At 59.0% G+C, this 26,666-nt stretch overlaps 1 protein-coding gene and 1 long non-coding RNA gene across 5 annotated transcripts in view; one reads left to right on the forward strand and one right to left on the reverse strand.

Annotated features, from left to right (window-relative positions):
• On the reverse strand, positions 1-25,848 carry LOC121076632. The gene is made up of 4 exons (XR_005823632.1): positions 25,727-25,848; positions 18,935-18,945; positions 13,613-13,618; positions 1-11 (listed from the first exon to the last, which is right to left on the reverse strand). It is a non-coding gene; the product is annotated as an uncharacterized LOC121076632 (long non-coding RNA).
• The window catches only part of NDRG4 (NDRG family member 4), a 22,872-nt gene continuing 7,508 nt past the window's right edge, over positions 11,303-26,666 (forward strand). The window contains exons 1-4 of one of the 4 annotated variants that reach the window (XM_040571124.1): positions 11,303-11,461; positions 15,695-15,786; positions 16,282-16,326; positions 25,749-25,854. In XM_040571124.1, coding sequence (XP_040427058.1) covers positions 11,425-11,461; positions 15,695-15,786; positions 16,282-16,326; positions 25,749-25,854 — 280 coding nt within the window. In that variant the 5' untranslated portion in view covers positions 11,303-11,424. Of the gene's footprint in view, positions 11,462-15,694; positions 15,787-16,281; positions 16,327-22,403; positions 22,563-25,748; positions 25,855-26,666 lie in introns of those variants that run through there. The other 3 variants (XM_040571125.1, XM_040571126.1, XM_040571127.1) reach the window with 3 other exon arrangements.

Below are 26,666 nucleotides of genomic sequence, written 5' to 3' on the forward strand. Positions count from 1 at the left end.
TCTGCCCTCTTCTCCCCACCAGGAGAGAAGAGAAGGAGGGAGCTCTCCTCGCTGCCAGGGAGCAGGAGAAGCAGCCTTAAAGAAGCAGCCACCCCCAGTAGATCTGGAAGCACCTGGCCATGGGAGCAGCATGCATGGGAAGGCAGCCACGCAGGAGCCAGGCAGGTGGGGGCAAGCTCAGCGGTCCTTTTGGGGTGGCTTGGGCTGGAGACAAGAGGTGGAAGAGCTGATGGGGAGGGGAGACAGGGAGCATCGGGAGGCAAGGCAGCGTTCAGCGTGGTACCTCCTTGTTTGAAGGGGTCCTTCTCTTCACCAGTGTATCGGAGTGTGACGTCTGCGTACTCAGACCCTCAAACCACGAGGCTACTTCCAGTCGGTGCATCGTTACGTGCTTTGTGGGGGACCTGTGGAGGGGCCTGGAGATGTACGAGGAGGTACAGGAGAGGAGGAGGCAGGAGCTGGAGAGGGACCTCGGGGATTGGAAGAGAGCCCAGAGGGAACTTGAGAGAAGGATGGGGGATGAGAGGGAAGAAGACAGTGAAGACTGTTGGAAGGCTGTTGTGGAAAATTACAAGGGGCAGCACAGCCCCAGAAAGCCAAGGCATTTGTTCTGGTTTTTGAAACACTTCATTAATGTCATTGACAATACCAGCAGGTTCCTGAGATTAGCACGTTTCTATTTTTGAAGAGTTATTTCTAATGGCAGGCTGCCGAGCAGTGCCTCTGGCCTTAGTAATCTTTCTATCTGGATTGGCAGGACACACTGTGGTCTTTCGCCTCTCATTAGCCTCTGTGAAACCGAACGGTTCCAGCTCTTCACAGGGAAACACGCTTCCTGCAGGATTTCTTGCCCCATGCCAAGGCAGAAACCACTTGTCTTGTGGACAGAAATCTCTTTTTCTCTAGATATGACACAGGTTGAGCAGGGCTCGGGGCGCAAGGAGCGTGTCCCTGCCAGAGATGCCTTTTGCAGAGCGCAGTGCACGCTGCCTGGCCTTGCTGTCTGGCCAAGCCAGGTCTCGCTGCATAATTGCAGGCCCAGCTTTGTGCTGATGGAGGAGATGACAAACGTGGCTGCCTCAGTGCACGTTCCTGGGCATCCTGCAGTTGCAGAGAAGCAGCTGGCATTCCTTGGGGGAAGGTAGATATCCTCTGCTCAGCATTGGCTCAGCCCCCTGGGAAAAACAGGCCCCGTGGTGCCCCGGGTCCAACCCCTTTAATACCGGTATTCTCTCCCAAGTGTGTCTTTAATGACTGGTGTTGTGATAGCAGAGCTATGCTTGAGTCGTGGGACTCAAACACACTGTGTTCTGTTCTTGGCCCCTGTTCCAGGCTCAGGTTCTTTTTGACAAATGCATTAAAAGCATTTTGCTTTTTATTAGCCTGTGAAACAGAGGGGGGACCCCAAGGGTGAAGATTGCTGTAAAGCTTGGAACCTGCCTTCTGTTCGTGCTGGGATCATGTAAGATCATACAAAATAGCTTCGGTGTAAGAAATCCCAGTTTGCCTGCAGATGAGTTTGAGAAACTGCAGCCCTGAAGACCATCCCAGGGTAAACCCTGCCAGATTTCTCAGTGCCTAGAAATGGTCCGTGTTAAGGGGATGCCTCTTGAAAATCGTGACGATGCTGTTCCATCTCTGTTGTGACGCTGTGATTAAAACAACAAAAGTGGCAAAAAGCAAATTGAAGTTTTAGAAGCCCAACCTGTGCTCCCAGGTAGTGCAGCTTAAAAGGCTGTGCCCATCTCCAGACTTTCTTTTGGTCCCTCAAGGGCTCTGGGGGGCTCCCCAGGTAAAGCAGAAGCATGGGGAGGAATATAAAAATAGCTTTCAAACCCTCACAAACAGGAGGTTTATGCTGGACAAACAAGGCAAAATTTTCCCTGACTTCAGGACAAAAAATTGCCAAATGCTAAAGATGCAGCATGGCTTTTTTTTTTTTTTCCCTTAGGCATTAGAGCAAAATGAGACTGAGGAAACAACCACATAATAGCATAGTCCTGTGGCTGGGGGGCTTGGCAGCGATGCGTGTGGGAACAGACAGTAAAGCAGATACAGAAATAAAGGCACCATCAAAACAGTCCTCAGAGGTTTGTCTTCTGAGCCCACAGCCAGGCTGCACAGGCTTTGCTCCTCTGGGGGGAGGGCATTAATGGTGGTTCAGACAAAAGGACAGCCTGTGCTTCCACAAAGCTCCTGGTTGAACAGGCTGCTCAGATAAGCTGCAGAGGAAGAAGCAGAAGGCAGGAGGTGAGACGTGCCCAAAACACAGATCAGGTGGGACCACAGCCCTGACGAGTGCCGCCGCGAGCTGGGGTCTGTGGATGCCTGTTTCTCTTGCTGTGGGACCTTTCTCTGCGGGGTGAGTGTGTTTTGGAAGCAGGCTTCTGTCACAGCTGGGATTTAAGATGAGTTTCTTGCCTTTGCCCCACTTACAAGACCGGCAGTTTGTTTGGGTGTTTAACTGGCACCCAGGGGTGGGTGGGAACTGACGGGTCCTGCTGCCAGGACACAGGCATAACCTTCTTCCCTGAGTGCTTTTCATGCTTGCGGGGGACTGAACACCCCCTTTTCTCTCTGGGGGCAGCTCTGCAGCTGGAGTCAGGGAATGGAGGGCTCAAGGGAGCTGCGTACAGGCCCCAGCTGCCATTAACAGGGTGCCTGTGTGAATTGTGGAGGCTTCCAGCGAAGAGCCCCTGCTCACTTGTGCTGCTGGAGACTGGGGAGCAGTGGTGGTGGGGCGGGGTGGAGCAGGGCCAGGCTCAACTTGCATTTTCCTGGGCAAGGCTGTGTCCTGTCGTGCTGCGCCTGTGACCCACCTGAGCCTGGGATGGGACAGGGGTGGCTGGCACCCACCAGACCCCTCACCCTGCCTCTCCCCTGGCCCTCTGACCTGGAGCCAGCTCCCCCTTCCTCCACCTTGAAAACTCACAAGCCGATTAAGCCCAGCGTGTTAATTGGCTGCGACAGCTCATTTTGTTGTCTTGCATTTAGTTATTGACTGGGTGCGTGTGACTGGATTCACAGCGAAGGTCAGTGCCAGGCTGGGCTGGAGCCTCCCTTCCTGCAGGAGGATGCAGAGGATGGATGAGAAGTAGGTTTGAAGGGGCATTGGACTCTCACTGCTGACAGCAACGCTTTCCAGGGCATGTCCCGCATATTTAAAGCCCCAAACTGGGAGGATGCACAAGCAGGGTGACCGTCCCCAAACCCCAAAGGGTGACTTCATCTCAGTTTGGTTGCTCTTCTCTAAAGATCAGGACTAAAATTAGCAGGAGCAGGGAGGGAGATGCGCACGGGGTGGTGGCTCCCACACCTGCACCCCAGCAAGGCTCTTGGTGCCAGGTGGGATCCAGGCTGTTCTGAACAGGAGGCTGCTGAAATTCAGTGCCTCCAGCACGGGTGGGCAAGCCAAAGGGTAGAGGTGGTTGCCACCTGGGATCCTGCAGCAGCCTGGCCACCCAGGAGCCTGCCCACCTGGAGGTTGCGTGGTGGGCAAAGGGTCGGGCTCAAGTCCCCACCTTTACCCACATGGCTGTGATTTTGTCCTAACTAAAAGTTGGATGTCTTGAGAAACTGGTTCTGGAAACGGTGGTACCTGCTTCAGCTGTGGGTCAGGGTGTCCTCGAGTCGCCCTGTTGCCAGCTGGGCACACAGGAGGCAGGAGTTTGATGGAAGCTCTCTAGAGAGGAGCAGTTACTGCGTGAAGGTGCAATGGAGGATCAGGAGGACACAGTGATGGGCTTTGGCTAAAAGCTCCAAAAATCCTGGCAGAGGCATTCAAACCTACTGAATTTGCCTTTCTGACAAGTTAAAGAGCTTAAGGAAGAAGTTCTACAGTCCTCGAGTGGTGGGAAGAAGAGCTGAGGACTTGTGTCTGCAGTGGAGAGCATTGTGTTGCAAGGTGATGGTGCCAAAAGTTAACCTGCTGTCCCAGGACAGCCCATGGTGGTGCCTTTGGCCAGCCCTCTGCCTCCCTCTTCAGCATCTGCTAGGTCCGTGGCCCAAATGCAGCACGACAAGACAGTGCATTAGTGAGGAACAGGATGAAATCATTAGGACCAATGGATCCCCCAGAGCGAGAGGTATTGATCAGCTGCAGGTCAAGGAGAAGGTCAAGGGCAGAGAGGCAGGCTGCAGGCACGGGGAGCTGAGTTTTTGGCTGCTCCTGTGAAGGCTTCCAGGCTAAGCAAGGAGCAGCGGCTGCGAGGGCTGCTCAAACCCCTCCAGGCACTTTGTGCTGCCGGAGCAAGGACTGACCGGGCCAGCAGCTGTTCTCGTGCATGCTGCTCTGCCCCGCTGCATCCCCCTCCTTGCCTAGAGACCCCAGCAGGAAGCCAACGCCTGCCAAACCCCAGGTGTGTTCCCTGCCTGAGAGCAGAGAGGCACTGCCTGGCTCCTGTGTCCCGAAACATCATCGATGGCAACCAGGGAGCTGTGGAAACTTCAGGAGCAATCAAGTCTTCCCACTGCATCACCACCCCTTAAACCATCACGGCACCTCAGGGCTAGAGAAGCTGTGCCTTGGAAATGGCATTAGCCCACTCTCCGGGGGAAGGTAGGAGCAGGCATTGTTGTTCCATCACGATGAGCGCCGTGTAATTGGAAATGCTCATTAATGCTGCCTTTGAGAGCGTGCCAGTCTCTGGGCTCCAAGGAGAGAGACCCCACTGTCTTTGCTCTGTCTCTCGCCTATCAGCTTGTTGGGCACATCTGCGTGCACGCAGTCGCTCTCGGAACAGCTCTGCTCTGCTCTACTGACAGGTATTTATTTAGAGCCTGTCTTGGCTCTGAGCAAGGGCTGTCACAGAGACAGCACCACGGGGCCTGGCACCGGTGCTGCCCCTCATGCGCAGGGAGGAGGGACGGAGGGAGAGGCAGGCAGAGCCTGGCTCGGAGCCCGAAGGCCTTGGCAGCCCGGCTAGGGCCTGGGAAATGGCTCTTCCCGAAGAGGCAGCTGTCTGCATCTCTCTGCGTTTTGAGGAACCTCTTGCCCAAAGCAATGTGCTTGCCGTGCGGAGACACTTGGTGCCCAGGTTGCTTTGAGAGGCTTTCCCTGTTTCCCCCGGTGCAGCTCCAGATGTGAGGGGGTGTTGCACCCACCCTGCCGCATGCAAAACCCAGGCGAGATGGGTGGGTCCTGTGCTTTCCCTGTGTTTTGAACAAGGCTCCGGTGTTCCTTGAGGTGGTTTGAGGCCTTGGATACCCAACTCTTGTTCCCCAGGGACCCTGCATCCTGTGCCCAGCTGCGAGGCAGTGAGCACAGGTGCTGGAGCGATGCAGGACCGCACGGGTGCTGCGGGGCTGGCCGGTGACCAGGGACTCTGCCTCTCACCTTCTGCTCCCCCGGGAGTGTGTGTAACGCACCCTGGCTCACCAAACCCACAAAGTGCAGTGCCTAAACCTAGATCAAAGTTGAGCAGCTTCATCACGCAGGGCAGCAGGGTGCCACATGAGCAAAATGGGGCAGGGGGAAGGCCAGATGGACAAGCAGGGATCAAACCTAATTAGCATGAGAGCCTGCGAGATTTCTCTAGTATTTATGAAGGCACATTCGCTGCGGACATGCTGAACTGCAGGGCCAGGTCCCTCCCTGCACAGATCAGCCTTGCTTTGCCATAGCCGCCGCGTGCTTGGCCGCCCAACACTGCTGGTGGAACCAGGCGTTCAGTCCCAGGCAGCCGTGCCTGTGCAGGTGCAAGGCTCAGAAACAAGCTGACGGCAAAGTCCCGGGGGCTGCTGCCCTCCTGGCTTCACCCCAGGGACATCATCCCTGGGTGCAGCTGACCCGTGGGAATTCTTCTCGGCAGGTTGCCAGGCTTCTTGTTTTTCTGGCTTTTGATCAAAATCCTCCCGTTTTGCTGAAGCGGAAGGGCTGCGAGGGCAGGAAGGGGCGGAGGGGACCCTGCACGGAATGGAAAGAGAAACTTGAATGGGGCCCATCCCTATTAGAGGGACGCAGGAGTACGTCTCGCTGGGGCCCTTGGGCTGGGGCAGAGCTTGCAGGCAAGATGGAAAGTTACTGGTGGCCACACACTGCCAGGGCAGGAGGTGGCCGGGGGGCTGGAGGCCTGCCAACCCCGGCACATGCTTTGTGCTGAGGTTGGGGAGAAGACGGGGCACGGCAAATCCCTATCCTGTGCCAGGTGGTGGAGGCAATGCCCCCACCCTGGGCTCACGGGCTGCGCTGCAGGGGAAGGGTGCTGAGCTCCCTGCAGGATTGCATCTTCCCAGGCAGCTCCAGCGAAATGCATCGTGTTAGGCTGGAGCCCGGTGTGAGAGGCTCCTGCCTGCTGCTGCTGCATCCCAGGCCGCGAGCTTGTGTGTGAGCAGTGCCACATCCCAGCTCCCCTGGCAGTCCGGGGGAGACTGACCCATACAGGGGTTGAGCACACGCCCAGAGCTCTCCAAGGGCTCCCACAATGTGGGGGTCCTAGGCAGGGTTTGAGAGGGTCTCTACTGATATGCCCAAGACCCACGCGCTCCACTGTCATTCTGCTTCTGATTATTTTGGAGCCAGCGAGTCGTGGGCATTTCACTGCCCTGTGGATGCAAGGCGGGGGTGGATTGCCCTGCCCCGGGTGGGCAGGCAGTGTGAGGCAGGATGGAGCCCATCACCAGCAGCTGGTGTTCCAGCACCACTGCTTCAAACCCGAGCCAGCCTGGGAGCCCCCTCACTGTGGCCACAGCTGCAGAAGGGCTTTTAGCCACAGCACGTGGCCCATACCCGCAGAGCTGCTCGGTCTCAGCACAGGCACATCCCTGTGGGTGCTCGGGTAGCCCTCTCACCACTCCGTGTGCGTTGCCAGTTTCTGAGGGCTGGTTCGTGGGCATTTTTGAAATAGACCCTTTGCACATCTCACCCGTTGCCTTGTTTCACAACACTGCCTTGCTTCTCCCCCTTTGTGAACAGCTTCACCAAAAGAGCCCATCAAAGGCCCAGAGCAGAGCAAGGCGGGGCCAGCAGCCATGCACTCCAAACAACATCTTGATTTAAGGGTGACAATAAAAAACATCACACTCACGCACAACCCAGGCTAAATTTAGCTCTGAGTCCTCTGCACATCATCACTGGACTGCGTGTGCCTCGGGGCGGTACCCAGTCTCCGTTAAACCTTTCGATACAGGCACATCGAACGCGCCGATTCCCCCCCAAATGCTGTGGGCAGACATCACGTCCGCCTCGGGCTGCTTCTCTCCCTTCCCTGCCTCGGCATCTGGGTGCAAACCTCTGCGTCCACTGCTGGTAACGGCAGCGCCTTCCCAGCTGCCTCCGGCTGTCCTCTGCCGGCACCGCTGCCACCAGGTCCTGGGGTGGAAACGGAGGACGGAGGCCTCAGGGTACGGGGGTGCCCTCGGTGGGGTGTGTGGGGGGGGTCCCAGGTCACCTCTGCTGAACCAAAACGGCTCCGTGGTCCTGGCCTAGGAGCTTGTGGGAGGAGCAGGGTCACGTTGGAGCCTTTCTTTTAGAAAAGGCCTCTTTTTCCTGAAATCTGTCCAGGCTTCTTCCACAGATGGTCCCAGGGCTTCATGCCCTGCCACCTCCCTTCTGCCGGCAGCAGTTCTCCCTTCTCGGGTCAGTGGTCCTGGCCCCTCTCCCTCTCCGCTTGCAGGCGTGACAGACGAGGCAGCTCAGTTGCTGGGGATTTGGGCCGGACGGGCAGCCTCCAGCTGGGCTTGTCCAAGGCAGTGACCCTCAGGGAGGGAGGTGGCACTGCTGGGAGCAGCAGCACTGGGAAACACCCGAGCTTTCACTGGCGTTTTGCTTTGCTGCCAGCAGCCTGGCAGCACGCACATCTCAGCTCCCCTTTCCCCGTCCACCTGCCCCGTGCTGTGCCGTGCCTCACTAGAAGTGGAGCTGCCTAGAGGCTGCCTGTGGGTAAGGCTTGCAATCCTGGCAGCCTGCTTCTGGGCCCGCGTGCTCTGTGCCTGTTTCCTTACAAACAAATCCCACAAGATGACAAGCGGCAAGGAGCACCAGAAAACCCTCAGGTGGGTGTTTCCAGCTTGCAACGACGCAGGATACAGGTGTAAAACCCATCCTCGCTGCTGCACATAACCCTGGGCTGCTGTGGAGAACTGCAAGCCCTGCGGGTGTGGTGCGGTTAGCCCCATCCTCTGGCAAATGCCCATTAAGGAGCTATGCCTATGAGCAGCTCAGGCTGGGGGACAGAAAGGAGCTGCTGCTTCTGCGTCCATGAGGAAAGTCCTTGCTCCCTGTGCTGCTGCTGGCATTGGCAGTAACGTGGAAAATTCCTCTGCTCTGCCGGTGGAGGAGTCGATCCACGCACAGTAGAAGGAGGGGGCTGCAAAATGATGCCGGCTAGGGTGTGTCCTTGGGAAGTGCACCAGCTAGCCCGGGCAGAGGGGTCCAGATCACCATTGGGGAACTTAAAACAGCATCTCCTGCTGCCTGGCTCGGCCCTGAGGGGCTGCAGGGGGAGGGCAGAGGCTGGCTTGAGATGAAAGGGTGGATGGCTCCGTCTTTTGGCTGGGACAGCAGCCTCTGCTCCAGCCTGCAGCAGCAGGGCAGGGGCTCAGGTCCAGTGAGCGACACCATGCTCCTTGCAGCCTTTCCTCCCTTGCTGCACCAGAGGAGCACGGCAAGGGTGATGGCCCCAGCCTGACTCAAACTCCCACCTCTGCCTTCTTCCTCCCATTGCTGGCTCCATCCGACTGGGGCAGCAGCGCAGGGCACAGGATCACTGCAGGGAGTGCTCACGGCTCCTTTTGTCTCTGTGGACCCACCTGCTTCAGGGGGCTGAGGTCTGGGGCAAGGTCCCGGTGGCCAGACTGTGCCTGCTGCTGGCCCAGTGGCAGAAGGAGGGAGACATGACTGGCCCTGGCACCACAAGACCATGGCACAGCCCAGCTGGGAGAGACTGGGGGGCTCGACTGTGGCAGCAGCTGCTGGAAACCCCTCTCCTGCCCCCCTTCCATGGGGAACACCCTCTGGGCTTGACACATCCCCAGCACAGCCCCACTCTGTGGCACAAGCCTCCTTTGGTGTGGGGATGGGATGCCCCTCAAACAGCTGCAGCCCAACTTCAGTGTCATCACCAGCAGCAATGTCTCAAAGGGCTCCTGGGTGCCGCAGCAGCACCAGGAAATGAGCATCGGAGGGGTGCAGGCAAACAGCAGGAAATGTCACAAGTCTGCAAGCAGCATCCCCAGGCCCCCAGCAAAGTGTGGGGAGTCTTTGTCCACAGCTGTGACCTCCCTGATGCCGTCTCTGGAGCCAGACCTTGGTTTGACTGGCTTGGTGTCACATGGCTGAGCTAAAAGCACATGGAAAGCCATGTGGAAAATGCCACATTGACTTGCATTACAAACACAGTGAGAAGTAATGTGGAAAAATCCATGCTGTAAAACTTCCTCGCTTCCCTTTAAGCATGCAATTCAGGGTGCAGGCGGTTTCTGAACCCCTGCATGGGGTTATATTCCACTGCCTCCGCTTTAATGCATGGAGAGCTTGTGCTCTTTCCAGACCCGATTAATTGTGCAATTATTGCAGCCACATGGCCCTGCTCCTTTGGCAAGGTAGCCATCTAAAACCTGTTATTTGATAAAGTTGGACTTCTTGCAGAGATGATAAATTCCTGGTGTGAAAATCATTTATTCCTGTAGAAATCCCTGGCAGTTGGGGGAGAATGTTTAAATTTGCAGTGTCAAAAGGATCTGAAACCAACCCCAGCTCATCCCTGCCCAATTCAGAGGAAAACTCTTGGCTGCTGGGAGGGAGGATAAAAGGCAGCCCTGAAGGTGAGGAAGAGCTGATGCTGATACAAGGATTAGTTGGCTCCTAGCTTGAACGGTCACCGTGCTGCCTGACATCCCATGTGTTTCCTCCCATCAAAGTGAGAAGGTGAACACAGCCTGGGATGCAGAGCTATTGGTGACTCAAAAGGAGGGGCTGAAATCAACTGCAAGCTGGTTGCTATCCAGAAAGCCCAGGACAAGCTGTTAGAACAGATGTAGCAGGGATGGAAATGGACGTGTGTCCCAGCAGCACCTCTCTCTCCAGCCCCTGGGCAGACGTCTGTGGGATGAGCTGTGCTCGTGACCTAGCCATGCAGGAGGAGTGCCTGTGAGCGGTCACTGGCCACCACGGCTGGCCAGGGAGACATGAGGCTGATGCTGGGGTGCCTGATTCCATCCGGGTGCTGAGAGTAGCCCGTGGGTATCTCCTGCAGCCCAGAGTTTATCTTTAGGAGCAAACTTGGATCACTGAACGAGGGTGGCATTAACATGGCTCTGGTCGAACCCCTGGCACCTTGAGTCCCTGGCTCCTCCAGAAACCTGGACAATGTTGTAATGCTGGTGGGTGAACCTCCTGCAGAGCAGCTGCCCTGCAGAGCCAGTGGTCCCTGATGGGGCTGGATCACAGCCAGGGCAGAGGGAGGCACCACCAGCATCCACGCCCCATGCAGAAGATCGGGGTCCTACATCTTCCCCGCTGTGGGTCTGGCCCCTGGTTTTGTCTGACCCAAACAGCCACCCCACAACCTGCTGTACCCAAAACACCTGCCGTCCCACCCCACCACGTCAGTGCATGGTGGCCACTCCTGGGTGACTTCAGACCCCATCTCCCCAGTGCCTGCCCCCCCGACTCCTTGGCCATCATGCCCTGCTGTGGGGTTGCCATTACGCAGGTCCCCCTTATCCCAGGAACTGCCAGGCCCCTTGGCCATGACTGTCAGGGCTCAGGGACTGTTCCCCAGCCTTGCCCATCATTGTCCCGAGCTCCTGGGGACCCCCAGCTCTTTTGTCATCCCTTGGTCTTGTTCCCAGGCCCTTTGGCCTTCATGTCCCCACCCCCAGGGCCTCCCCAGACCTCTTGGCCATCATGGCTCTATTCTGGGTGTCTCTGCTGTTCAGATCCCCCCTTGTCCAGGGATCCTCCCCAGCCCCTTGACCACCACCATCCTGGGGACCTCCAGGCTGCTCCGCCTTTACGGGGACTCCAAGCCCCCTTGGGCATGGCCCCGTACCTGGGGGTTCTCCCAGATCTCCTGGCCGTCTTTGTCCCCTGCTCCCCAGGGACCCCCCTGCACAGCCTCCCGGCCCCAGAGCCGCTCGGCCCCCCCGGCCCCGCTCCGGGACCCCCCCCCCCCGGCTCCCCGCAGGCCGCTGTGCGCTGCCCTCCACCCCCGCAGCTCCTCACCCGGCATCTCTCCGTCTCCCCTTTCGCTCCCCCCGTTCCCGGCCCGGGCCCGTTGTCCGCCCCTTCCCGGCCCCGTTCCCGGCCCCATCCCCGTCCCCTCCTCTCCGGCCCCGCCGAGGGGAGGAACCGGCCCGCCGGGGCCGTGCCCAGCCGCGCCCCTGCGCCGCCCCGTGCGCTCCGGCTCCGGCTCCGGCTCCGCCACCGGCACCGGCACCGGCACCGGCTCCGCTCGCTCCCCGCGCCGGGGCCGCCGGCCCGGCATGAAGGTGCTCCGGCACAAGATCGAGCTGCTGACAGGTACGGCCCGGCTCGGCCCGGCTCGGCCCGCTCTGGCGCTGCCGCATCCCCGGCTCTGGGGCTGGGCTTCGCGGCGGCTCCGCTCCGGGCTCCGCGCTGCCGCCCCTGGCCGTGCCCCCGGCGGGCTGCGGTGGCCGTGGGGCGCTGGGGGCCGGCTGGGGCCGGGCTGGGGCACGGCGAGGCGGGGGGAAGGCGGCCGCTGGGGAGATGGGGCGGGGGGCTGAGGGGCCTCCAGCCCCCGCCTGGCAGCCGGGACCCCCCCCTCCCCCCCCCGGGGGCTGCTGAAGGGGGCACGCACACGAGCGACGTTTTTTGGGTGCGGGAGGCGGCTCCTGGGCGAGGCGTGAGGGCTGCGGCAGGTGCCGGGGGGTACCGAGGGGGGCACGGGGGGCAGAGCCCCCCGCCACCGCGGCCCCCAGCCCGGGGAGCGCAGCCCCCGGCTCCCCAGGGCCGGCAGATCGGGGCCAGCGGGTTCCTGCGCTCCCCGGTCAGCCCCGCAGCGCGGGTGGGCTACCGGGCGGCGGGTGTGGGTGGCTGGGCTGCGGGGCCGTGCCCCGGGGGATGCAGCGGGCCGAGGGGTTCGTCCTGCATCGGCGGGACAGGAGGGAGGTGGCCGCGTGGTGCTGGGGTTCTCCTCAGCCGTGCTGCTCAGCCGGCAACGCTGGGGAACCGCTTCCCCGCCTGGGGCTGGGCTGCAGTCCCCTTCCACCCTCTCCCTGCCTTACTGGAGGTGGCTTTTGCTTCGGGGCCTGGCAGGGGCCAGCCCTCATTGCTCTGGATTTGCACTGCCCGGTTAGCCCGGAGGAGCCGTGCCGGCATCGCAGGGGTGCCGCAGCCGCGCCGGACAGGACGCAGGGCTGCAATGGGGGAGCTCCTGTGGGGCCAGTGCGTCATCCAAGGGTCCCCTGCCTTCTGGCTGCGTGCCGCCTGGTGTTAAACCCTTCCCACAGCCTCGTCACGATGATAATAATAATGATAACAGTAATGCATTTCCTTGCCATAAGCTGGTTCTCCTCCAATAAGCAACCATTGGGCTGCGGATCCCCGGGGAAGGTAAGCCAACGTGGCTGTTTCCATCTGCATCCACATAGGCGATGCCAGGGCAGAGCCCGTGGGGCTGTCTGCAAGAGCTCTGCCAGAGCTGGGCGCTGCTGGGCATGGCGGTGCCCTGCACCTGCCTCCTCTGTCCCTCACCCGCTCCCCTTCCCACGGGGAGCCGTTCCCCTTCCCTGCAGGACAAAGTTTTTCTTCCTTTCCTGCTACTCAGTTTGGGCTCATCCCTGGAAGACGCAGGGGCAGGGCTGGGAGTTTGTGAGAGCTCGAGCTAGTGTGCTACAAGAGCCTGGGATGTGTGGTTGCTGGCTAGGCACGTCTGGCCCGTTGAAAAGAGGTAAATGGAATTGCTTACACTGCTGCTCTGTGACGGCCTAGGGGTATGCACGGAGCGCATCCCACGTTGCAGCACTGTCCTCAGAGGAGCACCAGCTCGTGGAGGTCCTGGTCCTCAGCTCTTGTTTGGATATGCAAGTGAAGAATAACGTGCTTTGTTTGGGACTGGTTTGGGATTAGGGAAGGAGACAGGTCCCAGCCTGGCCCACGACATGGTGGCACTGCTCTAGGAAGGCAGAGCAAGAGCACCTGGGGCGGCGTGCTGGGGATAGGTGCTGCTGGGGAGCATCGGGATGAGCTGAAGGGAAAAGGCTTTGTGGCCAGCCATGTTGGCATCTCCCTGGCCGTCTTCATGTGGCATTTCCAGCCCCATTACCCCAGCATGTGACGGGAGCGCTTGTGCTCAATGGCTTCACTGCAGAGCACCTCAGCCATCACAGCGCTGGGCCGACCCCTGCAGCCTCTCCACTGGCCTCACTGGGGCCAGCAGTGGGGCAGCTGATGGCCTGTGGCTGATGTGTCTCACACCCTTGGCTTCCTCACCAGCCCTCTGCAGTGACGGTGGCCCGGCGGAGCTGGGTGACACTGTTCACTGCCCCACTTCTGCGCTTGGGGAGCAGGGGCGAGGGTGGCTGTGGGCTGGCTGCAGCAGCCAGGCACCCATGGAAGCCAGCAGCATGGCTGTGATCCTGCGGGCGGACTGCTGCACCCGTGGGACTCCCTGTCACAGAACAGAGATCCCCTTTGGGGCTGGCATTCAACTCCCTCCTCTGCTCCCAGGCTCAGCACCACTTTCGGTGGGTGTCTCTTCCGCACTGGGGATGCTGGTTGGTGTCCCTCATGGGCTGGTTTTCCCCCCGCCACACAGGCAAGATCACGGGGCCTTTCCTCATTGCTCGGCCACCCTCCCTCCGATATCAGCTGGAGGCTTTAATTAACGAAAGCATTAACCATATGCTAAGTGCTGGCCCCGGTCACCCCAGGGCTGTGGCTGTGCAGTGTGTCGGTGCAGTCAGCGTGTGACACTCCACTCTCTTCCAGACCCAGCTACTGGTGAGGCTGATTTTCCCCAACTTTTTAACCCTCCCTTCCTGAGATTGGGCGCCGGGCTGCTAGGCTGGAGCCAGCACAGGCTCTGCGTCCTCTCGGCCCTGCTGGCGGGCTGCAGGAGCAGGCTGGCTCTGACATGAAGCTACATCACCAGCAGCAGCCTGGCCTTGAGCAATGCACCTGGACATGCAGCTCCAAGGGGCTGTCGGCAGCCCTCTGTCCCCGCTGCGGAGGCCCCAGCATGGTGGGACCCTTGCTGCTGGCCAGGGGCACACGGACTCCCAGCACTTGGAGCCCTGGGTATCCCAGGAGGCTTCGTGCTGGTGTTTCTCCCTCAAAACTCTTCTGGTTTGTTGGATGGCTCCGAAAGAGCAAGGCAAAGCGCGGTTTCTGCAGAGAGCAGCCAGGTGGCAGAGCTTGCTTGCTTTTCAACTGAAAACCCGATTGGATTAGAAAAAAACGGTTTTGGAGGGGAGCTCACAACCAGCTCCCATGTTCCGGGTAGCTGGGGCAGGGGTGAACGCGCCTTGTGATGCTCTCGCCCTGCATTTCTGCATCTCCAGCCTTGGCTGCCCCAGGTTTGGAGGTGGGCAAAGCATGGAGGAGGCCTGGCTGAGGCTGGGGATGGAGCAGGAGCTGTCTGCTTGGTGCTAGCATAACCCCATACTCTCCCCAGTAGCCATGGGGAGGCAGCATGGGGAGCTGGATGTTTGGAGCAGGAGCTCACCTGGAAGCTTGGCGTCTGGAAAGGGGTAGCGGGAGCGGGGCGGGGGGGAAAGCTGTGAGGGTAGATGCTGGGGGGGCTGTGCCTGATGCTGAGCAGGGACACTGCCCTCGCTCTGGGACCTGCTGGTTACCCACTTTGCGTGTGCATAGGGGATCCGGGGTTGTCCTCATCCCTATTCTCCCATGTGGTGTCCGTCACCTTCCATGTGCAGTCAGCTATGGGGGAGATGCAAGTATCCCCTCGCTCCACTTCGCTTTCTGAGCTGGGCTTAGTTTTGGGGGTATTTTGGAGATGCCAGTGCTGGGGCGTGCAAACTCCTGGTGCCCTGATCAGCAGGGCAGTCCCATGCCTCTGCTGAGCAAGGGCTCTGCAGTGAAATCTGTCCCTGCAAGCCCTGGGGCTGAGCTGCCAGCTGGCCAGGACCTGCTCTGCAGGCGAGGAGGCTGTGGGGGTAAAGGCTCTGCGCGTGCTTTCCTCCCATCGTTGCAATACAAGCTTCAGGCAGTCTCTCTGCTCCCTGCTGGGGCCATGCCAGCTGCTCAGAGCAACCCTCTGCCTCCCAGCATGGCTGAGAAACCTCACCCCTCAGTCTGGCTGTGCAGGGAGATCTCCCTCAGTCCTACCCTTCTCTGTCTGTGCCCTAAAACTAGCCAAAACATTGACTTTTCTTTCTCTGGCTGATGCTGGAAGCTGGAGTGTGAATTGGACCATCCTCGCCCTGGGCTAAGGGCTTGCAGGGGTGACCAGCATGGACAGACCAAGCTGCTCTCCCAGTTTGCCTGAGGCAGACCTGGAGACAAGTCTGTTCTTAACTGGAAGAACCGGACAGGAGTGGGAGCTGAGCTCCACCAGATGCTGCCGGCCTTCTGTCCGACTCCCAGCCCCCAGCAGGGGGACTCACTGCAGCCCCTGGACGAGGCAGCACACCAGGACCCTGGTGGACAGGGGGACTGAAGCTGATTTGGCTTTCTGGGAACCCTCTCCATGGGCGGAAAGGCTCAGGGAGACCTAGGAGAAAGCGGAGGCAGGACCCTTCAGGGCACTGACATCTCCCTCACCCCGGGCAGGGCTGCTGCTGCAGGAGATGACCATGGCAGGGCTGCATGAGCTGCGCTTCACCGAGGAGAAGCCACTGCTGCGGGGCCAGGATACTGAGCTGGTGAGTTGGGAGATAGCTCTGGCTCTGGCTGCATGCATGGGGTGCTGGCATGGGGGTGTTGGTGCGACCCCAGCTCCCCTTGCACATCGTGTTGGGGAGCTGTGAGGTGGTAGTGCTGGGGCACGTGTTGGGACTGGGGGATGTGGGGTGTGTGCAGTTATGCTGGTATTGAGTGCGTGTTCGCACACACATTGATATTGGATGCGTGTGTGTGAATGAGCGCGGCTTTTGTTTTGGTGTGATGATGTGGGGAGGTTTTGCACACACGGTAATACAGTGCGTGTATGTGCAGTTGTAGATAAGTGTGTCTGCACGCGTTTGAGCGTGTGCCCACGCGGCCACTTTGCATGCAGGGGTGACCCCACAGCCCTGTGCACCAGCCCCCCGCAGAGGGTCCTTGTGGTGCTGGGGGGCTTTGTGTGCCAGGTGGGCAGAGGGAGTGCGAGGGGCAGCAGGTCAGTGCCTCGGTCCCTAACGGCTGCCTTTCTCCCCCAGGAGAGCTCAGATGTCTTCCTCTCTGCTGTGGACACAGACTGGAAGGTAGGACCAGCTGCGGGGGGGGACAGGAGGTGCCTCCTGCCCCTGGGCTTGGGGTCCCACAGGCCAGTGTGGTGGATCAGTGCGGGGCGCTGAGCGGGCCCTGGGGATGGGTGTTGTTGGCTGCCCCGGCCCCAGCTTGCAGGTGGTGGCCGCCTGGTGTCTGTGCATGGGGCTGCGTGTCATGGTCCCTGTAGGAAGGGGGTAGGGCCACGGCTTTGCAGCCTGCCTGGCAGAGCCCCTGGGGATGCTGGCTGCTGCCCTCAGCGCTGGCAGTCAGATGTGTCTGGTGGGCACTTGGCAACAGGCCGGGGACAAAACCTTTTTGAAAGAAGCAAAACCGAGCTGCTTTTCCAGCCCCTCTGCCATTGCCATGGCAATGGTTCCCTGGGCGATGCCAGCTCCCCGGTTACATGAGGGTGGTTGAAAGTCTCTTTCTCTTTTGGAGTGCCAGGGCATTGCCTGCCCCTCATCCTGCCCGCCTCTCCTGGGGACCGGGGCCCCTCCACTCGCCTGGCCTGCGAGCTGCTGCAGACAGCCCTCGTCCCAGGCAGCAGCCACGCTGGGCAGCGCTGCACCAACCCACGGCTCTATCCCACTTACAGTGTGGGACCTGCCCACCTCGCACCTCGGTTTCACCTCTACAGAGGAGCCCGGTGGAGGGCCTTGGGGCTGCCAGGCAGAGGGAGGCTGGTAGCCATGAGTCCCTGGGGGTGGTCACTCTCTGGAGAGCCAAGCATTCAGCAGACAGCTTTGCAATCAGCTTCCCACTGCCATCTTGACCCTGGCACTGTGGGAGCAGAGCCAAGATGCTGGGCTGCCCCGCCTCTGTTTCCCCTGTTGGAAAAGGGGATACCTGCTGTCATGGGGCAGGTATCTGTCCTCTCTCAACTCCCTGCAGTGGAGCATCTTCGGGGACACCAGTGACCAGCCTCAGGCTGGGGTATGTGTATGGCCGGGACTGCAAGGAGGGTGGGCTCATGCAGTGCTGGCTGTGTCCTCCCAGCTCTGATGCTGAAACACCAGTGCCTGTGAGGAGAAGCTAAAGCTGATTTCATTCATCCTGGCAGAGGGGCTGGAGAGCTTAGGTCTCTGTTTTGGCAGACCTACTTCCCAGGCTTTTGGTGCTGGCCCACTCAGCCTCCATCACCCGTGTGAGCAGCAGGGCACAGCTGGGCAGAGAGTAAAGAGTTTCATCAGGATGCTGGAATGTGCTGGTGTAATTCACAGAGAAGGTGGGAAAGTTCTGGTATCACCACAGCAAGGGTGAGGAGTGAGAAGGAGGTGGCGATGCCAGGGGCATGGTGAATGCCACAGCACTGCACCCTTGTTACATTGAAAAGTTAACTGGAAAAGGATAAAGGTGGCTTTTCCCAAGCCAGCTGGGCCCTGCACCATCTTGGTTCCCCTCCAAGAGCCTGTGAGGATGGTGATGGGATGAGCTTCCCAGGCTGTGCTGGGACAGCTCTTGCTTTCCCCCAGCCTGGTACTTTGCAGGCTGGGTCCTTGCAAAGGCTGGGGCAGACAGAGGCTGCCCTTCTTTGGGGAGATCTTACTCCATTTTCTAGTTTCATCCCCTTGGGGTTATTCATTCCAGCCCCCAGCTTAGGTCTTTGCTGTCCCTATTCTCCACCCCAGAGCCAGTTGCTGTTGCATTGTTGAGATGCTCTCATCTGGCTCAGGGGCAGCGGAGGGAGTAGGGATCCTGCAGTGCCACTGTCAGCCAGAGAAAAGCCAGTGGGGCTGGGGCAAGGCGGGCCAGGGCAGGTGCCTCCGCCTCAGGGCCTGGGTGATCTGGCCCCTGCTGGAGGTCTGGTCTGCCTGCTGGCTGGGGTGGCTAGTAGCCAAAGGGCTAGCGATGCTATCTGATGCCATTTAAACAGTGCCAGCCTTGCTCAGCCCTCCTGTCTCCCTGCTGCCCTTTTGCAATCATGCCTCCCTTTGCTTTGACTTTTCCTCCCCTTCTCTCCTCTGTTTTGCCGTCTTCCTGCCTTTTTTCACCAGTTCACCCACTTCTTCATCTCTCGGTTTCTCCTAGGGGCTCTCTGTCTCCCAGTGCTTCTGCCCTCTGTCATTCCATGGGGCACCAGTCCCTTCCCCTGGCTCATGCCATATCCTGGAGGCTGCTGCAAAGCTGGGGCTTTGCCAGCACCATGGCCAAAATGTCTGGTGGAGAAGGGCAGCACAGGTGGCTGCTAACGATGTGCTGCTGGGCCCTGTGCAGGCAGCCCCCAGATGCACCCATGGCAGGGCAGCCATCACCGACCTCTGAAATCCCCAGGAGTAGACATCCCTGGGCCTGCCAGTCTCTGTATCAGCTTCACCGCAGTTCCAGGGTTATTTTTGCAATGCTGTGGGCTGGCTGGGTGCAAGTTGCTGTGCAATCTGCTCTGCTTGCTGTTCATGGCTGCAACTGCTTGCACTCTTTGGCTCTACAGACAGTGGGGCTGATGAAAGCAAAACCACAGAATATTTCAAGTCAGAAGGGACCCACCAGGATCATCAAGTCCAACTCCTGGCTCCACACAGGACTACCTAGAAATTAAACTGAATGTCTGACAGCGTTGTCTGAACTGTGGTGGTTGAACACTGGTAGGCAGCTAAGCTCCACCACGCTGCTCTCTCACCGCTGCTCCTCAAAAGCGCAAGGGGAGAAAATACAGACAGGGTGAGCCAGATCACCTGCACCTGTGTGGGCTCCTCTCCACAGGCTGCAATCCTGGCATGGAGCCTGCTCCTGCTGGGGCTCTCCATGGGCTGCAGTCTCTTTCAGGCCACAGCCACTATGGGCTCTTCCAGGTGCTGCAGCGTGGGGATCTGCTCCACCATCATACCCCATGGGCTGCAGGGGGACAGCCTGCTCCACCAGGGGCCTCGCCACAGGCCGCAGGGGAACTGCTGCTGCGTGCCTGGAGCACCTCCTGCCCTCCTGCTGCACTGACCTTGGGGGCTGCAAGGCTGCTTCTCTCTCATTTCTCTCCCAGCTGCTCTTGTGCAGCAGGTTTTTCCCTTTCTCCAGCGTGCTCTCCTGAGGCACAACCAGTAGCGCTGGTGGGCTGTCGCTCTGAAGCTGGCTGTATTCTAACACCGGGCAGCTGCTGGGCTGTTCTCACAGAAGCTGCCCCTCATTGCCACCAACACCTTGCCACATAAACCCAATGCAGAGATGCTTCTTGAACTTCGTCAGGGTTGGTGCCATGACCACTTTCCTGGGCAGCCTTTTCTGGTGCCCGGCCACACTCTCAGTGGAGAACCTTTTCCTTGTATTGGATCTGACCCTTCCCTGTCCCAGCTCCATGCCATTCCCTTGGGTCCTGTCGCGGTCCCCAGAGAGCAGAGCTCAGCACCTGCCCCTCCGCTCCCCTCGTGAGGGAGCTGCAGGCCGCCATGAGGCCTCCCCTCAGCCTGTTCTGCTCTGGGCTGAACAAACCAAGGGACCTCAGCCGCTCCTATGTCATTGCCCTCTGGACCCTTCACCATCTTCGTTGCACTTCTTTGGACGCATATATTTTAATATCCTTCTTATATTTTGGTGCCCAGAACTGCACACAGTCCTCAAGGTGAGGCCACACCAGTGCAGAGCAGAGCAGGACAATCCCTTTCCTCACCAGCCAGCAGTGCTGTGCCTGAGGCACCCTAGGACACGACTGACCCTTTGGGCTGCCAGGGCACACTGCTTCAACTGGCTGTCGGCCAGAACCCCCAGATCCCTTTCCGTGGCCGCTCTCCAGCCTCTCATCCTCCAGACTGTAAATACAGCCAGGGTTGCCTCATCCCAGGTGCAGAATCTGGCACATGCTCATTAAATTTGGTGTGGCTGGTGATTTCCCAGCCCTCTAGTCTGTCGAGATCTCTTGGCAAGCCCTCTGTGTCCTGAGGCAGTCAACACCTCCTAATTTAGTATCCTCTGCAAACTGAGTTAGTGTGGATTTGGCTCCTGTGTCCAGGTCACTCATAAAAACACTGAAGAGAACTGGCCCTGAAATGGAGTCCTGGGGAACCACACTACTGACTGGCTGCCAGCCTGATGTAACCCCATTTCTATAACCCTCTGAGCCTGCCCCATCAGCCAATTGCTCACCTGTCCTATTTGTACTTCTCTAGCTGTATGCTGGACATTTTGTCTAGAAGGATACTGTAAGAGACAGTTCCAAAAGCTTTGCTAAAATCCAAAAAAGTCACATCTACTGGCTACTCTTAGTCCACTATGTGGGTAACCTTGTCATAAAAGGAAACTAAGTTAGTTAAGTAGGACTTTCCCCTCATGAACCCATGCTGGCTGTGACCACTGACTGCATTGTCATCCAAGTGTTTTTCAATAACTCTCAGCATAATCTTTGCCGTCATTTTACCAGTCACAGGAGTGAGACTGCCAAAGCCTTCTTTCTTACCCTTCTTGAAAACAGGGACAACCTTTTCCAGCTTCCAGTTGACTGGGACCTCTCTGTATTCCCAAGACCATTGAAGAGTAATAGAGAGGGGTCTCACAATAACATCAGCCAGCTTTTTGAGTACCCTGGGATGAATCCCATGAGGCTGCTAGACTTATGTGCGTTCAGCTGGCAAAATGGCACACAGACCTGTGAATAGCTTAGTTCCTGTGCTAGAAGTCACTCAGGACCTGGGCTTCCCCCTCCCATGTGGTCCTTCATTAACAGAGGGGTCATCTCTGTGGGATTTGTGTCAGGGCTCCCTGCAGGACAAAACAGTGCAGTGGAGTTTCCTTGTTAGCCTGGTTTGTTGGAGGCAAGGTAGGTGCTGTCCCACTGCCTGTCCATCTGTCCTTTCTCCCACTTGTCCCTCCTCTCCACTTCGGGTGGAGGAAAGAGATGTTCCCAGGGCAAAGTGGCTCGGATCTGTTGTTCCACATCAGAGACTCAACAGGAGCAAGCCCAGTGGGTGATGCTGCGGATACACAGGGAAGCCTGGGCTTCTGTTGCTGGACAAGACTCGTGGGCAGATGGGCTTGTCCTCTTGTGAAGCCTCTTGGAATCATGGCAGAAGCAAACTGCACATGCACACAGAGGGACGCATGCATGTGTGTGCACATGCTGCATGCATTGGCCCAGGGGTGGAGTCCTTCCCATCAGGGCTGCTGGGTTGTTGTTCCTCCTGGCTTATTTACCTGCCATCAGTGATGTCCAGGTTCAGGCTAAATTGAGTCCTGTGTTCCCACTGTGTGCCAGCATCCTGCACCAGGCAAGGTTGGGGGGATTTGTGTCTGTGCTAGCATGTCCTGTAACATGCTCCATGTCCACACAAATGTACCGCGTGCACCCTTCGTTGCATATGTGCATATTCCTGCCTTGACTGCCGGCCTTCTTATGTTCCCGGGTAGGGTAATGGGGAAGCATTCATCTGTGTTCTCACACAGGCACGAGGTTCTGCATGTATGCAGTTCATTGTGTATCCGTGGGCATGCGTGTTGTCCTGTAACCTTGTGTGGGTTTCAGTATGAGTCACCACATTTATTTGTCCAAATTTATTTGTGGGGCACGTGCATGCCCCAGACACATGGGGCATGGAGTCACACAGTTTTGCCTGGTCCCTGTGTGTCCGTGTTTATATGTTCCTGTGCATGTATGTGCACGGTCATGTGCATACATGGAAGCGCCACCTGCAATGTCTGTTTGTGGGTGTGTGCCAGGTTCCCTGTGTGTGTGCATTACTGCAGGGCTCTGGCCTGGGTGGTTGCAGACTCGAGCGTGACTCTGCATGTTTGTGCATGGCACAGAGCCATGTGTGCACGCATGTCTGGGTGTAGGTGAGGGGTGCTGGGCTCTGCCCTGACAATGCTGTGTGCGTTGTGGGGGGTGTCAGCACAGCCCCTTCTGGGCGCCTGTACCTGTCTCAGTCTGCCAAAGGAGGGAAGATGGAGCGGGTACCGCACGGCGCCAGGCGTTTTTCTTCATAAACAAGGGTATTTGGGGCCAATTGGAGCATGAATAATTCCTGTGGCAGCCAATGGCCGAGTGCCGGCTGCATCGCAGCACTCGCCTGCAATGGAGGCCAAACCTGCTGGGGCTGCGCCTTGCGCCGAGGGGGAAGGGAGAGGGAGGGCTTAGCGCAGGGCTGGGGCTCCGCTATAAATCGAGACAAGGGGCTGAGCTAGCACAGAGCTCTGCTTCACCCCAGCCTGCTGCAGCACCGTGCCCTGCGCCAGGACCCTGTGCACAGTCTGCCCTGCCTGCACATCCTTGCCTGCCCGGCTCCTCACCATGCCCGAGTGCTGGGATGGGGTAGGTACCACCGTCCCCATGCTACCCTCCCTTCTGAGCGGGTTTTGCCCCAGTTTCTCTCCTACTGGCTGGGGCTGGGTGATTGCACCAAGTGGAGCTTGCTGTGCATCAGGCAGATATTGGTGTGGGGGCAGCTGCCGCCGGGGAGCCCTTCCTTCCCCCAGCTACAGCACTGCTGCATCCCTGATGTGACGCAGGTTTCGGGGCTGCATTGTCCTTGAGCGTGTCCTCCCCAGGCCTGGCGGAGATGGTGCACCAGGCTGTGCTGAGCGAGCGCAGTGCCTGCAGCTGTGGGCTGCACTGGGCTGACTGTGGGCAGGGGGCCCTGCTGACTCCCACCCAGGGCACAGCGGGGACAGGGGAGACAGGAGGACTATAGAGAGATGATCTCTGGACATTTTGGATGTCTGGGATGTTTTCCAGCCTCCGCAGTGATTGCAACACCTGGTGGCAAAAGGCTGGTGTGGAGGGGTGGCACCGCAGTGCAGAGGAGTGGTGAGCAGGTGGGAGCACTGCAGTGGGCGAGTGAGAGCCTTGCAGTTACCCAGCCCCACATGGGACTGGGCTCTCCCAGGCACCTATGGGTGCTGTGGCCCAGGATTGTCCGTGCCCCCCCTTCATCCTGGCTTCATCCCCTCCTCCCTAGCCTCTCCCCTGAGCGAGAGCAAATGTGCCTGCGGCAAAGGGCAGGGCTGTGGTACCCAGCGATGCTGCAGAGGCTGTGCCACAGTCAGGGATGTGCTTGGGCTCACAGATGGGGGTCACAGCCCTAGGGAAGGAGCTGCCACCTTAGCCTTGTGATTTTTGGGTTGGTATCACAGACTGAGCTGTAAGGGAACCATGGCCATGTGGGTGGGAGGGAGTAAGCCCTGTACTCAGGATCAGACCACAAGGACACCTCCTGCTCGGTCACCTTGGGCCAAGCCTTTCCTCTGCCTTGATTTCCCTGTCTGTTGCCTGCTCATCACCTGCAGAGGTGGGTGGGGAGAGAAGCAATACCCAGCTCGACCCTGGGAGTAGAGGGATGGCTGTGGCTGACAGGTGGGGTTGGGGCACTCTTGGGGAGCTGAGCATCATCACTGAGGAGCCCTTGAGCTGCCCTCGAGTGCCACGTGCCCGCGGGTATGGCTGCCCTTGGCGAGGGGAGGCACTGCAGAGAGGAGTACCCGTCCTCAGGCTGTTCCTCCCACCTGCCGGAGGCCCATGTCCTTCAGAGTCCTTGGTGGTGCGTGGCCTGTGGGAGCACCCACGTGGCTGTGGAGGGGCCCACTCTCCTCGCATCTTCCCATCCGCAGGGGTTGCCGGTGCCTGCAGTGAGGACCGCTCTGCATCAGGCACTGTGCCAGCATCCCCTGCCTGGCCCCACTTCGGGCGTGATGCTTCTGGGCCCGCTGCATCCCAGCTTTGAGGTCATTGCCACCGGGCTGGCTGGCAGGCACGGGCATCTGGAGGGGACCCCTGGTCCTTTGGCCAGCACCCAGGCTCACAGCCTCAGTTTCCCTTGGGATGCTGGCCACAAAGGTGAGGCTGGAACCTCAGGGCCCGCAGCCTGTCAGGGATTGAGCATCAGGATGAAGCTAGAGCAGTGTGACCTTGCAGGGCCAGGACAGTGGCACCTGTACACACTCGCTGTGAGAAGCCCTGACGGCAGCATGTGGGGGCTGGAGGTCACCTGTGCCCTGAAACAGTGCCATGACAATGAGCTCCTCCCTGCTCCCTGCTCCTCCTCAGCAAGGCTGGGTGGGGGTCAGAGGATGGACAGGTAGGAGCTGGCTCAGCAACAACCCCTACTCCCACCCCCGTCCCCTGGAAGGCAGCACTGCTTTCCCAGTCAGGGAAACTGAGGCACGGGGCAGTCCTGGTCCCTGTATGGGGGCACAGCCATTTCAGACCAATGGGTTTTGAGGTTATTTTAGCTGCCATTTGGGGCTCAGGATGCATCATTTCCTCGGGTGGTGTTTGAGGTCTGACCTCAGCCTGTTTGCGCCAAGCACAGTGAATCCAGGCCAGCTGGGCCATGCTGTTCTCTCTCATCCTGTTGCCAAAACTCTCTTGGTCTCACGTCCTCTAAGACCTCCTGTCCCATCCTGTGATCCCTTCCCATCCCACCCCAAACCTCTATCCCTTGATACCATTCTGTGCTCCCATACATGATACACCTGTCAAATCCTAAATCTTCCTATCCCATCCCAAGCACTCCATTTTTACTCCATGATCCCACACCATCCCAAACCTTCCCATCCTGTGATCCTTCCGTCCCATCTCAACTCACCTGTGCCATCCTTGATGCCCCAACTTTCTCATATCCCCTTTCTGGGGCATGGCTGCACCTTTGCCAGCCACTGCCTCCTGGGCAGTCTCCTGTGCCTCAGTTTCCCTGTTGGAAGAAGCTGGGCTGGGTTTGTACAGACTGTTCATAGCCACTGCCAAGTCGGGGGATCCCGAGCTGTCTATGTGGGTGAAATCTGCTTATGACCACATTGAAGGCAAGGGTGTAGCTGGCACGTGGGTCCCATGAGAAGCCAAGAAGAGGTGTTTGAGCCTGCAGAGGGACCATCCAAGGGCTGCTATTAAATATGCAGATGCTATTAAATAGATATAGTTGCATCCAGCTTGGGAAAACCCCACCCTGGGGCAAGTCAGTGGAGGCCAGGTGTTTATAGTGGCTTGCTTGCTCTGCCCTCTGCTGCCAGCCAGGACTCGAGGCTGCCTGGAGCCTGGGGCTTTCCTAAGGCAGCTGCTCCCCTGCCTCCTGTGCACCCAGGGGGCCCATCCTGTGCCAGGTATCAGCAGGTCCCAGCCTGGGGGTTCTCATCCCTGCGTGCTCTGGGCCTGGGGCTGCAGGGCCACATTGGAGGCATCACTTCTCAGCCTTTTGGCTAAGATCAAGTGCAGTGTGTAGTGTACGGGGCTGTGTGTAGTGTATGGGGCTGTCCAGCAGGCACTTGCTTGCTCACAGGTGATCCCCATGGGGAAGGCATTTCTGGGGCTTTGGCCTTGTGGCCACCTGCCTGTGGAAAGCCAGAAGCCCCCCAGTGTCTGCAGGAGCCACCAGGTCAGCACAAACAGCCTGCGTGGATGCCATGCAGGGTTGGATCTGGGTGCTGAGTCAGCTGCCTTCCCCTCCCTCCCGGCTCTCGGCTCTGGGGCAGGACCAGCGTCACTCCATCTCTCCTTGTCCCCCAGGAACACGACATCGAGACACCCTATGGGCTGCTGCATGTGGTCATTCGGGGCTCACCCAAGGGGAATCGCCCGGCCATCCTGACATACCATGACGTGGGCCTCAACCGTGAGTGCTGGCCTCCAGGAGGATGGGGGGCAGGGGAGGGCGGGAGCAAGCCGGCGGCTGGGACATCAGCCAAAGCCCCTGGCTTGGCGTTGAGGTGCCAAGGGCTCCCTCACAATATGGAGGGTTTCTGTGGCATCCAAGAGAGCTGGGAGGCTTTGGCCTCCTTTCTTAAATCCTATGTTTGCCTGAACACTTTCCGGGGATTTTGGACAGGGCAGGTAATATCCTGGGCTGCTCAACCTACAGCTTCCAAGGGGGGAGCACAGAACACTGCCTGGCCGAGAGCAGCCTCATGCTTCACTGGCCTGTGCAGGGCTGGGGCAGATCCCAGTCCCCAGCAAGGTGTCTGGGCTTATAAACTAGGAAGTGATTGGCCTGGGATGAAGAAGCCACCTCTCCCATTTTGGGTGCCCCTTTCCCCTCTGAAGCTGGCAAGGGGCAGATGGCCAAGCCCTGTTCGACTGGAGCAGCGTGGCTGCTGCTGAGGCCCTGCAGCCCCAGCCCTGCAGTGCTGGGCAGACCGACAGTTCTGACGCAGAGCCCCGAGGCAAGTCCCGAAATTCTCATCCTCCTGGCTGCGTCTGTCCCTCCCCATGTCTTCCATCCCCATAAGGGTCACAATCCTTACTAACAGTGGCCATGGTCTCTGCTGTGGGCCAGGAGCACAGAGGGAAGGGTATGGAAGGGCTTTGGTGGCACATCAGCTCCGGGACGAGGGGCAGTGGGACAGCAGTGACCTCTCTCCATGCTCTCCTGGCCCACCAGGCCCTCGTGCTGGGGTGTTTGGTCTCTGATCACTGCCTGCCCTTTGA

This window comes from Cygnus olor, chromosome 12, assembly GCF_009769625.2.
Source record: "Cygnus olor isolate bCygOlo1 chromosome 12, bCygOlo1.pri.v2, whole genome shotgun sequence".
Classification (NCBI taxonomy): Eukaryota; Metazoa; Chordata; class Aves; order Anseriformes; family Anatidae; genus Cygnus; species Cygnus olor.